Source organism: Podarcis raffonei, chromosome 8 (assembly GCF_027172205.1).
Source record: "Podarcis raffonei isolate rPodRaf1 chromosome 8, rPodRaf1.pri, whole genome shotgun sequence".
NCBI classification, from domain to species: Eukaryota; Metazoa; Chordata; class Lepidosauria; order Squamata; family Lacertidae; genus Podarcis; species Podarcis raffonei.
The window spans coordinates 11619539-11633317 of record NC_070609.1 but is presented as its reverse complement, the minus strand read 5'-3'; the positions used below and the strand labels follow the sequence as shown (position 1 = coordinate 11633317).

The 13779-nt window shown below is 53.6% G+C and overlaps 1 protein-coding gene across 5 annotated transcripts in view; it reads right to left on the bottom strand.

The window, feature by feature from the left end:
* CIC (capicua transcriptional repressor) overlaps positions 1–11019 on the bottom strand; it is a 50047-nt gene extending 39028 nt beyond the window's left edge. For 4 of the 5 annotated variants that reach the window (XM_053397924.1, XM_053397926.1, XM_053397927.1 and 1 more), the window contains exons 1-2: positions 10896–11019; positions 3143–5737 (exon numbers count right to left, since the gene is read on the bottom strand). In XM_053397924.1, the coding sequence (XP_053253899.1) occupies positions 3143–5705 (2563 nt within the window). In that variant the 5' untranslated portion in view covers positions 5706–5737; positions 10896–11019. Of the gene's footprint in view, positions 1–3142; positions 5738–9633; positions 9755–10895 lie in introns of those variants that run through there. The other variant, XM_053397925.1, reaches the window with a different exon arrangement.
* Positions 11020–13779: the final 2760 nt, after the last annotated feature.

Sequence of the window (13779 nt, the reverse complement as noted above, 5' to 3'; positions counted from 1 at the left end):
TGAGTTCGAGTCCCACCGTTGGGCAAAAGATTCCTGCATTGCAGAGGGTTGGACTAGGTTATCCTTGTGGTCCCTTCCATAATTCTGAGTTTAGGCTTCTGCTCCCAGCCTACATTAAAACCCGATTGCTGTTTTGATGTGGACAAGACTAGGGCAGCTTCTTTAGGCAGATCCAAGCCAGGAAAGCAGTGCCAGTTCTAAAAATCCAAGGCTCCTTTCAGTGACTTAGGAACTGAAGAGCAGCCCTCCTGGATCAGGCCAAAGGCTGATCTAGTCCAGTACAGTGGTACCTCGGGTTACAGATGCTTCAGGTTACATACGCTTCAGGTTACAGACTCCGCTAACCCAGAAATAGTACCTCGGGTTAAGAACTTTGCTTCAGAATGAGAACAGAAATCACACGGCGGCAGCGGGAGGCCCCATTAGCTAAAGTGGTGCTTTAGGTTAAGAACAGTTTCAGGTCAAGAACGGACCTCCAGAACAAATTAAGTTCTTAACCCGAAGTACCACTGTATCCTGTTCTCACAGTGGCCAACCAGATGACTATGAAAAGCCTGTGTGCAGGACACAAACATTACCACTTGGGAACTTGCTTACTTATTTTTGAACAAACTTGTTTTTCTAGATCAGGCTTACCCGGCTCACAACCCAACCAAGTCAAATGCAACCCACCAAATGTGTACGGACACAAACAGGATAGTTTGGCTAACCTGGCATTGTGGCCTGCTTGGGACAGCAAACGGTCATGAGTGTAACCTTGGAGGTGGTTCAAAAGCATTATGGGCCTGTTCTCCACATCACATACTCTCTCTGCTTCAGATTCCACAACTATCAAAGGGGACGGTTAATGGCCTTGGGCCCAATCCAGCCAAGGCTCAGTGCGGTTTCCGCCTACTTAAAATCTCTCTTACTGAAAACAAAGATAGGAGTGCAAGGACTTTGCTGCTGGGTCGTGATGTAGGCTAGAGGTAAATTCACAGAGGAAAAAAATATCTCAATGGCCATTAACTACAACAGTAATCACAAAAGGAGGATTCTGAATAGCAGTTGCCCGAAGGCAGGCAGGCAGGCAGGCAGCAGGGTGTGGGGCTTATTGCCCCTTGTGCCCGTTTCCTGAAAAACACAAGAAGATACTGGGCTACAGTATGGGTGGGGAGCATGGACAAGAAGGACCTATAAGGAAAGGCTGAAACAGCAAGAAAACTGCCGGCACATTTGCAAAGCTAAGCAAGGTCCGGTATGGTTCCAAACTGGATGGGAGACCGTGTGTTGAGAGTCCTGGGGTTGGACTAGATGACCCTCGGGATCCCTTCCAACTCTACTATGATTTGGGACTCTTTAGCCAAGAGAAAGGTAAATGAGAGCTGCCATGATGGACGTTTATAAAATTATGCCTGCCGTGGAGAAAGTGGGCAGAGGAAAGTTTTTTTCTCCCAGTAGGACTCATTGACGTCCAATGAAGCTGAAAGATTTGGGACAGAGAGAAGAAATAACTTGTTCACACAGCACAGAGTCTAACCATGGAGCTCGCAGTGATGGCCAACAACTTGGGGCGGCTTTCTTGCCAGGATGGCTGTGTTTTGCCTCCACGGTTGGAGGCAGCACTGCCTTTGAATAACAGTAGTTGCTGGAAATCGCAAGAGGGGAGAGAGCTCAGACCCCGCTTGCTGGTGTCCCCCACACATCAGGTTGGCTACTATGAGAACAAGATGCTGCAATAGATGGGTCATGGACCATGATCCTTCTTCTGCTCTTATGACCTTTGGCGTGAAGTGGCAGGACTCTCACGAAAATGTTGCCGCGAGCTCATTGTTAGAAATTAGCCAGGTGCCAGGAGCATTTTGCACCTGGCTATCAGCCACTTGCGGCTAAGTGAAGAGGCCTAGGTGCCAGGATAGGGCCTGACATATCCACCATCTGGAGGTGCGTGCCTGGGGATCACTGGATCCGGACTGTTTTCACGCACTAATACCACATCCCGAAGAATTCTATCAGTTATATTTTATCTGCAAGGTCAGGGTGAATTTCTGGAACCCAAATGCTGTTTCTGTGCAGCCTGAGCAGGAGCAGCAAACAACGTCATAGTTAATTGTTGTCGGTTGTCTTCACTTACCCCACCCCACTGCCCTGCTCACATTCACAGTGGTGAAGAGTATTCCTACTTTATGAACGGTCCATAAAAAGAGAGAGGTCGGAATAGGCCAATATATATGTGGACTGTCGCTGGATCAAGTGACTTTCCTTCTTTAATTTCTCAAAGTTCTTAACTGAGCTCAAGGTTGTCATCTGAAATAGCCAGATGTTTAACTGAGAATCAACCACATTCAGTCCATCCTTGGAAAAATAAGACTTGCCCAAAAATGGCAACTAGACATTCCATTTTCTCGACCGTAACCTTGGCTTAAGGAGCCATTTGGTGCCTAGTTTACATATCTGAGTCTCTAACATTGCACCAGCTATTAAGAGGAGGTTAGGGTACAAACCCAAAATGGAGGACCAAAAAAACCTTTCGCCTCCCCTTCATTGTCATGTTTGAATCACATCCGCACCAGGTTGGCTGCACAGAGCTGGAGAAAAACACTATCCTCAGATGAACTATGTGGACACTTTCAAACTCCCTCCTAGATGCAGCCTCAAAGCCAGCGTACATTTCCTGCTTCTGAACAGCACTGAGTAAAATATCTCTTTGTACGTACAACTCATGGAGCACTTTCAATTCACAATGTCCTTCACAGTCCTTAATGCCCTTGCTTTCACAACAACCCTGCAGAGCAGGACGCTATTGCTGCCGCTGCCCAAAAAAGGAGTACTTGCTGACAGCAGCAGGGCAGCAGTGGCTGCTGAAATCAAATCTCCAGGGCCTAGATCCAAAGCAAACTCTCTGGGCCACTAGGCCATACAGCACACAAGATCCCCACTCTCTTTCCGAAACAGAGTCGCAGCCCCTCTCAGTGCAAAGAAGAAAACAGTACAAAGTCAGAGCAGATTCAAAGCAGGTATATGCATAGGACCTAACGCACAGACAAGTGCCTCGTTTTCACTTTCTACGGAATGAATCTTGGGAACCAACAAATGCAGTCCACACACAGATTGAAAACTGTGCCAGAAGGCGAAAACAAACTAAGCAACCAGCCCAACTCACCTGTCCCAGGCCTTCCCATGATTATCTCCTTCTTGGGCGTGGGGTGGCTGGTGTACTCTCCAGGGACGATGACAGGCAGGAGGGCTGCAGGAGAAGGATGGAAGGCGACCGGCTGGAAGGGGGAGGAGACGCTGAAGATGGGCGGGGCCTGCTCAGAGGCGGAAACCACGCAGGGCTGGCTGGAAGGAAGAGTCCGGCCCACGTTGATGGGCACCGGCATCTGCAGCTGCCCCTTGCCTGGAAGATGCTCCTTGGAGCCGGCCTTCCCCGCCCGCGGGCTGCCCACCCTCCCCTCCAGGGGCTTTTCGGTGAACTTGGAGGGCAGCGGCACGTCGGGATTCCGCACGATGACGGGCGAGTCCCTCTGCACGGCGGGCACCCTGCGCACGGTGGGGCTGGGGTCGGAGGTCAGCCCTGCCGGCGGGGGCACCAGCAGGAGCGGGGAAGCCTGTTGGGAGCGGGAAGAGAAGGGCCCCGCTCCGGCAGGTGACACAGCCCGGAAGCCCGCTGGTGTGGAAGGAGTGGGTGTGTGTGAGACGGACTCGACGCCCGAGTCGAGGCTCTCATTCTTGTGGAAGTCAGCTGCCGAGCCTGTGCTGCTGTGGTGAGAGTCCCCGGCTTTCCGCTTGCTGGGGCTCATGGGCACGGTGAAAGTGAGGTTGGTCTGGAAGGTGATGCCCGAGTGGTGGCGCTCGCGGGAGGCCGCGTGGTGCAGCATCTCAGGGCTCAACACGGTGCCGCCGACGCCCTTCGGCGTGCTGGCGCTGACGTGGCGGCTGCGGGCGGCGGCCCTCTGGATGACGGGCGAGGCATTGATGGGGCTGAAGTTGGCCGGGCGGAAGCCGAAGAGGGGCGAGGGAGAGGGAGAGGGTGCCGGTGAGAAGGGAGACTGGTTGGAGACGGGCGAGAAGGAAGGGGTGCCCGAGCGAGAGCTGCCCAGGGAGACCAGCATGACAGCCGCTTCGCACTCATCGAACTCGAAGCGGGACAGGTCGGCGGGGGGCACCAGGCGGGGCCGAGAGTCCCCCCGCGCGCTGCTGGCCTCGCTGTCCCGCGAGGTGTCATCCCAGTCAAATTCGGCACTGCCCTCCCGCAGCCCACTGGCCCGCCCCTCCGAGAGGCTCTCCATCTCCTTGGTGCGCATGGAGAGGTGGCGGGAGCAGTAGCCGCGCCGCTGCGACTCCTTCATGCAGCCCTCCCGGGAGCACAGCCGCCGCCACTGCTTCCCGTTGAACTTTTTGCGGATGCCGTTGGGTGTGCACACCACGTCCCCCTTCTTGTACTTCTGCTGGGCCGCCGTGAGGGGAGTCCGGGAGCGAGACGAGCCCGGGGTGCTGCATTTGTCCACGGACATGACGCTGCTGCTGCGGCTCCCACTCGCATCCGGGCTCAACAGTGGGGACGGCTGCTCGGGGAGGCGAGGGAAAGCCGGAGACTTGGGCGGGGACAGGATCTGGGGCGGCACCACCACGGACTTTTCCTCTGCCCGCACGCAGGCGCTGATCTTGGAGACTTCCGCGTCTTCTGGTTGTTTCGGGTCCGGGCACGGGAGGGCCAGGGCGACCTTCTCTTCTTCCGGCAACGGAGGTGACTTTTCAGGCGGCTTGCTGTCCTCAAGGGCAGCTTTGCAGCTCCACGGCGGGCGCAAGAGGCGCAGGGCCGAGCGTGTCACCCAGGCGGAGTCTTTGCGGGCTGCCGCAGGGCCAGGGAGGACGATGGGGCAGGCGAAGCGAACTTTGTAGGAAGCCGGCTTGGCGCTCACCTCGACGACGGTGCCTTCCCGGTAGGCCGTCTCCTCGGGGTCCGCACAAGCGCAGACCAGTGTGCCAACCGCCAAGGCCCCCGGTGGAGGCGTGGCATCCAGAACCACGTCCACTGCGCCGGAGCCCAGAGCCCCTTCGTAGTACGCCGTGACGCGGTCGCCCACAAACTGCACCCCCAAGTCCTGCCCGCGGCGGATCTGCTTCACTACGGCCGGCTGAAAGAGCCCTTCGCGCCGGGCCAGCACCCGCTGCGAGCGCAGCTGCCGCAGGTCATAGTCGCTCGAGGCCGTGGCCCAGGTATCCCCCGCCCCCTTGTCGTTCTCGTCCGCAGAGTGCTCACTGGCGGTGTCGGTGCTGGACGAGGGGCAGCGCCTGGGCTCGTCCTCTGCGGGCCCCGCCGCACCTTCACTGCCGTTTGACTCGTCGCCCCCCGGGCACTTCCTACAGGGTGCCCGCGACTTGAAAGTGGCCGTCTTGCGGTTCAGGGAGGCTTCCGCCCCGCAGGCCTCAGTCCCTGGGTCCCTGTCCCCCTCGGGCAGCTTGTAGGGGTCCTCGGGCGCCCCTGCCAACTCCTGCAGGCCGGGATCCATCTGCGGCTGCAGGCACCGGGCACCTGGGAAAGGCGGGGCTTGATCTAGAGACTCCTCCCCTGCTTCTTCTTCGGGCTTGGGCCCCTCCTCAGTGGCCTTGCGCTTCTGGGCCTTGGCTGCCCGAGTGGAGGGTGGGGAGCGACTGCTGCTGCTGCTGCTGCTGCTGCTAGAGGAGGAGGAGGAGCCAGCAGCCTTCCTCGCTGGTTTCATATTCCCTCCAGGCTGGGTGTGGACTCAGGGAGCTGAGGAGAGAAAGACAAGAGGCAAAGGTTACAAGAGCAGGCAGAGGCTCGTTTTGCTGAGGTTCCAGCGAACCAGACTGACAAACCTCCATACCTGCTCTCTCACTGGTTCAAGGATCTGGCCTCTCCTTCCCCACTATTGCAGCCATCCAGCTTTTGAGAACCTGGGGGTTTTGTTTTAAGCTAAAGGGTGGGGATGTCATATAGAATCATAGACTTGGAAGGGACCTCTAGAGTCATCTGGTCCAAACCCCATGCAATGCAGGAATTTCAGCGAAAGCATCCATTATATTCTAAACGTTTAATGACAGAACTCTTGGGTATCCAATGAACCTGAATGCTGGGAAGATTCAGGGCAGAAAGTAATTCTTAGCCAGTGCAGAACTCACTCCCACAAGGGGCAGTGACAGCCACAAGCTTGGATGGCTTTGAAAGAGGAGCAGATGAGTTCATGGGGAATAAGCCCATTGGTGGCTGTACACTCCATGGCCATTCTCGGCCTCCACAGTTGGGAGGCAGTAATGCCTCTTCATACCAGTTGCTGGAAACCACAGGAGAGAGTGCTCTTGTGTACAGCTTGAGGCTCTTAATCCAAAGGTCATGGGTTCAAACCCCATGTTGGGCCAAAGATTCCTGCATTGCAGGCGGTTGAACTAGACGACCCTCCAACTCTATGATTCTATGATTCACGTTCTGCTCACTGGTTCCCCAGAAACAAATATAGGGCCACTGTGAGAACAAGGCATTGGATCAGATGGGCCCTTGGGCCGATTCAGAAGTCTCCTTGTAGAATCACAGAATTGCAGAGTTGGAATGGAACCCCAAGGGTCATCAAGTCCAACCCCCTGCAATGCAATTCTTAAAACACTCCCTGCTCCCATTGTCTTTTCCCAGCTCTGGCCCTAAAAAAGACCCTTCCCGCAAGCACAAACCCACCTGCTACTTCTTGCTTCTGTGAGGCTCGAGGCAACATATACCATACTTTTGCCCCATCCCATAATTTTCTGCCCGTCTCCCAGCTCTGAGCTCCTTCACCTCATATAATTGTACAGTGGTACCTCGGATTACAGATGCTTCAGGTTACAGACTCTGCTAACTCAGAAATAGTACCTTGGGTTAGGAACTTTGCTTCAGGATGAGAACAAAAATCGCGGTGTGGCGGCGCCAGCGGGAGGCCCCGTTAGCTAAAGTGGTACCTCAGGTTAAGAACAATTTCAGGTTAAGAACGGACCTCCAGAACGAATTAAGTTCTTAACCCGAGGTACCACTGTATTCAGAAATGGGGAAAACACCAACACCGCTTTGGCAGGCACTTAGCAGGATACACTAATGGTTGGGTAGCACTCATACGCCACCCCTGGCACCATTGCCAATGAAATCAAGAACAAGTGGAATAAATAAAAGAGCTTAGGTATTCCTGCATTGCAGCGGGTTGGAATAGATGACCCTCGGGGATCCCTTCCAGCTCCCCGCCCCCCCCCCGGAAGGTCAGTCATGACACTTCACTACGCTATGTTGTAAATCAGGAAGGGGGAACCCAAGTCCCTCTTAACACCACCAGACTACAACTCTATCCTTCCTGGCCATTGGCTGCGCTGGCTGGGGCTGATGGGAAATGGAGTCCAAAAAATACCTGGAAGGTCACAGGCTCCCCGTCACCATTCTACAGAATGGAAGAGCAAGCATTCAAGCAACACAGAACTCTTCATCAGATGAAGGCCTTAAAACTTACGATAGAGTACAGGGTTCGGTATGGTATGGCTTGCACCTTCAACATTCTGAATAAGAAACCCCTGGATGATGTTAACACGAGGAGGAGGTCCTCTGCCTTCATTTTTAATTATACAGCAGAAGCATCCGTAGTGAATAAAAAGCGAGAGGCGAGAGGGTCCCGGGGACTGGCTGTTATGCCGTAAGGACCAGGCAAGTTTTGCCCTGCAAGGTCCCTCAAAACGGATGTTCGCTGAGCAGCTTATAAAGAAATGTGTAAGATAAGCCCCCCCCCCAAGGAGGCTTGCTCGGCCTGAAACAATTTGGGCTAGCATAATAAGAAGCTTTCACCCTTTCCAGCATCTCTTGAGATACACTTCTCTCCATTTCTGTTTACCTCATTGGATGCTTCCTGAGTTTGTCTGTGCTTCATTGTGCCAAAGGCCAGAGAAGAAACTCACACGTCTATCCCAACATGAGACAGCGCAAGAAAACGGCATATCCTCACTTGTTCAATATGGCCAACACGTTTTCTCAACGGCTTTCCATAATGTGCTACCCGGGTAAGGGGTGCAGCGAACTCAGGCAAAACCCAAAGAACCCCAAGTCCTGCAGAGGGAGGCACCTTCCTTGCTCACATATCTCCCCCTGCTACCAGCTTGGGTGCAGCTGGTGGGCGGGGAGAGGAATGCTCAGAGACCTCCGGAGGAATCCTTCCTAGCTCCCTTCTCATCTGAGGCCTGGAGACAGGAGCAGGGTGCAAAGGAATGTGGAAGAGTTGCAACCCATCCGCTTGGCGGCAAGCAGGGACGTAGGCCAAATCCCCTCCTCTTCCCCACACCCCACCAAAAAGGGAGGGAGAAGAGGCTTCCTGGAAAAAAACAGACTATGGGCGAACAGTCTCAAGGACTGGCTCGACACAGCATTCCTAATATTATCATTCCGGACGCTCTCCCTGGCTTCAAGCTTCCTCGAGAGAGAGGTTATGCCAGACTCTCCATGGTTGCTGCCTCCATCTCCCCCATTTCAAACCCTCTAAACATGTTCCTCTTCTCCCACCCTTCCCCCAGATCTGCTCTGGATTCCTTCAGCTGAAGATGTGGGTGCTCTGTTCCCGAGTGGTGGAGCAGCGGCACTCTTTACGCGCTCAGAGGCACATGCTGTTACTCCACATACCCTTGGGCTGAAACTGGCAATCGGAACAGGTCCCTGTGCTAATACCTCGTGTGGCCGGGGAATAATTAAACCCTAATTCGTCCACACACCTTCTCCCTGCACAATCCACCCCCACCTGCCCCATATAGGAAATGGTTGGAGTACTTTCACGTTACTACCCCCCAGAGTCATATACACACAGCCATGCCATCCTTCCTTAGCAGCCCCCTCCCAAAAGCCAGCAAAGTGTCATCTGCTCTTGCCCATGGCCTTATATCTTAAAGGCAGACCCTCTACCCCACAGCACCTCCCACAAGTGACCTTGCTCACCCCAAATGCTGAGCAGAAGACTTTCCTTCGCTCTTGACAACGCTCCCACCACGCAACTAACTTCCCAAAGACCCCTCCCATGTTATGCAACTCCTCTCCGCTCTCTCCTTCTCTCCACCCCCACCCCAACACACACAAACACCTCCTGCCACGCACACACAATGGCCAGGCCTCCCTGCCAATCCTCCCATCCCATAATAACTGGTGTTGGGTCTCAGCCTGGACCGCTGCCCTGCTCAAAGTCATCCCACCACAGCCAGGATCAGCACCCCTCTCCTCTCCTGGTGGTGCATCACAACCCACTTTGCCCTCCCAAACATGCCCAGGAAAGGGGAGCTGGGGGGGCAAAGCTGGTCTCTCGCCTTGATCCCACCTGCCTTAGCAGCTGCAAAAGGGATCGCATCCCCCCCTGCCAGAATTCTTTTGCATAAAACCACCAAAAGTTGTGGCACATAAAAAGCGGGCATCTCTGCTGCTGCTGCCTCCTCCTGCTGCCTTGCAACTGTGGGGGTCCCCATTTTGGGGCTGCGGGAGTTGGTACCTCCCGGGACCTAATGGGGAGGAGGGGGAGTAAAGTTGGTGCATCCCACTCCCTCCTTTTCCTTTGGAGGCTATGGTGAAGATGTTAACCCTTTGTGGAGCCTCCTCTTCCCCCCCTCCTTGGGAAGGGGGGCACTGGAGTTAATATCACCCCCCCTTACCTGAATGACTCCCTCTTTCCAGGGAGTTTAGGATAGCCAGAATTCTTTCTGCAGGGAGTCTTGGTACAGTCCAGTTTTTACTCCCCCCCCCCCCGCTTCTCCGATGGTCCAGCCCGAGCCCCTCTCGGCCCCTCCGAGCCCCTTTTACTCCAACAGACAAAATGGTGAATGAATCTGGACCAGCTGGAGCCACTGTCCAATCGGCACCCACAACTCCGTGACAGATTTTCGTAAGAGCCAATAGCTCGCCCCCAGAACTTGCGCATTCCCCACCTCCCGAGACAGGCAGCGCGTGCGGCCTATCAGCGCTGAAAGAGGTCGGCCAGACTATTCAAAGCATTCCTGCCCCTCCCTTGAGAGAAGCACTTACAGTAGCCTGTAGAAAGGTGAATTAAGGAAGAAGTGGGAGAAGCCCACCATACAGTAGCCAATAGGGACGGAGAGGCGGAGCAAGAACACAGACTTGTTTACCGGGCGCCGGGCGAACAGGAAGAGCGAGGTTCCGCTGAGCCTCATGGGACATGTAGTCTTTAAGGACTTTCACCCACAGCTGATTGAGTCTTCCAACCCTCGCAGAAAGAACTTTAATTCCCATGACACTACGCGAAATACAGCTGAGGCAGAAACGGGGAGCTATACTTCATGGGACTTGTAGTTCTTGTCACTCATCCTTCCTATACTGCGTAGGTGTGAAAGACAACAATTCCCATAGTGCCTTGTTAGCCAGGCTTCTACAGCATTAGAAATGCTGAGCGCGCAAGGGCTGCCGGCCGCCGAAGTCATGGTTCCCATAAAGAGTTATGGGAGAAACCAGGAAGTTACCAGAGAAAGAACCACAACTCCCGGGATGCAACGCGCCGTTACTCAGGACGGTCAGGGTGCCGGAGAACTTCAGGGCCAGCGATGCCCATAGGAAAAGCAGAGGGACGGAACTCGTAAAAGACTAGCGCACCCATCATGCTTTGGGGCAACAGAACGTCTAAAGAAGCCAAGCTCCGCGCACAGCCTCATGGGATTTGTAGTCCAAAACGGCGGGCCCCCCTTAGGACATCCTGGGGAGTTCCCCTAGGAAAGACTACAACTCCCATCAAGCTCTTCCGCTTGTTACTTCCAGCCTGTCCCCTCCCCCCGCAGGGCTGCAAAGTACAACTGAGGCAAGCGGAGCGAACGGTGAGGGTGGACTTCGTTCCCATCCCAAGTCCCCTCGGCGGAAGGTCCATTTTTACGTAATTTGCATGTCATTAGCATATTCATAAACTCACCCGTCGTCCGCTCCTGGCCTCCCTTGCCCCGGCCGGGCCCCTCGCGCTTCCCCTCAGCAACAGCGGAGCCGCCGCCGACAGCTCCGCGGCCAATCAGAGTCCGGACCGGGATCCCCCTTCCCCACGTGGGGCTGAGGAGGCGGGGCCGGCAGCGACCAATCAGCGCCTGGGGCGGCCTAGGAATGAAGTCACCAGGGCGGGCCCGCATTGGCCAGCGCTGCCGGAGTTCGTAGCCAATCAGGAGGCGTCTTCGGCAGGACAGGAACGGGCGAGAAGTCGGGAGTTGTGGAACCTGGAAGATGCGGCGCGGGGGGGGGGGCGACTTCTCGCTCGGACGCGCGCGCACACACCTGCGCGTGCAGGCCCGTCACTTCTCCGCAAGAGCGTGCAATGCAGAAACACACACGTTTTGCACCAGCAATTCACCCCAATGCAACTTGAGCAAATGCAACAAGCGCGATCTACTTGGCGTTCCCGTCAAAACAATTATGCGGAGCGCGGTGCAGTTTTCGCCTTTTCAGCTCCGCAAAACACACACACACACACAAAAGAAAGCAGGTCAGCCACACTGGCGCGTGCTACGGAAATGCACGTAGGCCTTCTCGGGTAGGTCAAGGCCTTCCCCACCCGCTTCGCCTGTGCTGAGTTTGTGCAGAAAGGAAGGGGAAAGGCGCGTTCACGTCGCCTGTAAATTACCCTCCAGAAACGCCCTGGCTGGCTGCGTGTTATTTCACTTGCGCGGCGGCGTGTCTGGTCGTGCACAGCTACACGGATTCCTTCTGCCTTGCAGTAGTAGTTTTAAATAAGCGGAGAGCGCAGCGAGAGGGGCCTCCGTGCCGTGGCAGCTGCTTTCCTCGGGACAGTGGTGTCTTCTGACGCTCCTTCTCTCACCTCCATGTGGACAAAGCGCTGGCCCGTTAGGTTTGACTTCCAAAGCAGCTGCTCCTCAAGCCATCCAGAGCCCTGGGCCAAATCCTGCCCCCTTGGAAGAGTGTTCCCAGTTGCCAACACAGAAGGGTCCAGGAAGTGAAGCAGTTAGGCTGCAGCCGCACCATACGTTTAAAGCGCCGTAATGCCACTTTAAAAAGCCATGGCTTCTCCCAAATGATTCTGGTAGCTTTGGTTTGGTAAAGGTGTTGAGAGTTGTTAGGAGACCCCTTGCATCCCTTCGTCGTCGTCATCATCCTATTATTATTTATATGGCACCCATCTGACTGGGTTTCCCCAGCCACTCAGGGTGGCCAAAGCACTTCCTTTCCCTCAAGGAATTCTGAGCACTGTAGCAACCCTTAACAAACTACAGTGCCCAGATTTCTTCTGGGGGGAGAAAATATTCAAATCTATTATTATTATTATTATTATTATTGTCTTCTGAGATCCAGTGATCTCAGAGTTCACTTTAAACGTATGGTGCCTTCACAGCCTAGAACAAAGGGATGTAAATGATAGGAAAGCAGATTTAAGTTCTGCTATTAAACAGTGAAATGGGCCCTGCAAAAATGCATTTAACCTGTTCAGTTGTTGTTTAAATAGCAGCTGAGGAGGGAGAGGTCCCAACCGAATTTGGGAAATTTGTACCCTGAAGAAAGGGGGTTAATCTTTTCGCAACATGGTCCTGATGAAAATCATCACCATCCCTCAGAACCTGCCATTCCTTCCCAATGCGAATTCTCCTTTTTGATTTATATCGTTGGTTCCCAAAACCACTTGAAAATTGCGGGTCTTAATGACTCTTCCGTCTTTGGTAACAATTGTAATGCACTGCACTACACGCTGTATGCCGTTAACTGTTATTTTTTTATTGCTTCTTTTTTCCCTTATCTTGAATTTTTATTGTATTACAATTTGCATTCCATAGAATTCAAAATGTAATACAATAAAATACAAGATAAGAAAGAAAAGAAGCAATAAAAATGCAATTACAAATCAGCATGATTCTTTCATGCGGACATGGCCATGAACCGCCTGAACCACTGGTGGTTCACAGTCTAGGGTTGCCATATTTTGAAGAACAAAAAAGAGGACACACTTGCCAAATTCTACTTTTAACTATGGATCTCCATGACGACTCTATGAAAAAGAGGAGGTGTCCCAGAAAAAAAGAGTACATATGGCAACCCAAGCATAGACCACATTTTGGGAATCCCTGATCTATACCATAGCAGGATTCAGATGCAAGAGAAGGATGTTTCTCCTGCAGCCAATTTCTCTGGGGAACAGGGTGTTGCACTCATGGAAATAGGCGTTATGGAAGCATGCCTTAAAGGCTCAAAACGTGGGTGGTGTTTCTGTTTTTAAAAGCTTGACATTTAGGGTACTTTTCAGCCCTGACATCTGTGCAGGGCTGCAGTTGAATCATCGCCATGTGTGCCTGAAGGCCCTTTGCTCACAAAGCATCCCAGGGTGACCCAACGGCCTGGACACGTAGAAACATATTCCCTCTTCTCCCGGTTTGCTTTGGCTCCCGACATCTCTTACTTAACAAGAAAACATCTCGTGATGTTTGCAAGTCTGCAGCGCTTTTAAGAAGAAGAAGCTGGTGCTGTAGAAGATACAATCTCACCTACTGCTCTGTGACTTGGTGTTGTTTATGTGAGCGCAGGCAACGGACGGCATCAGAATCCCCTTGCTGGATCGGTTCAAAGCCCCTCTAGGCCAGCATTCTGTCTCCAGCAGGGGACAGACGTAGGAAGTTCCACCGGCAGTGCAGAATAGCTGCAGGTTTATGTCAGCATGGTCACAGTCAAGAAGTGAGAGGCAGGCATAGCTGTCAACTTTCAGATTTGAAAATAAGGGATCAACAACCTCTAAAATAAGGGATCAGCAGCCTCACCTGTCCTGGGGACAGTATACGGGATATCTAACAATCCAGGATAGCAGCGGG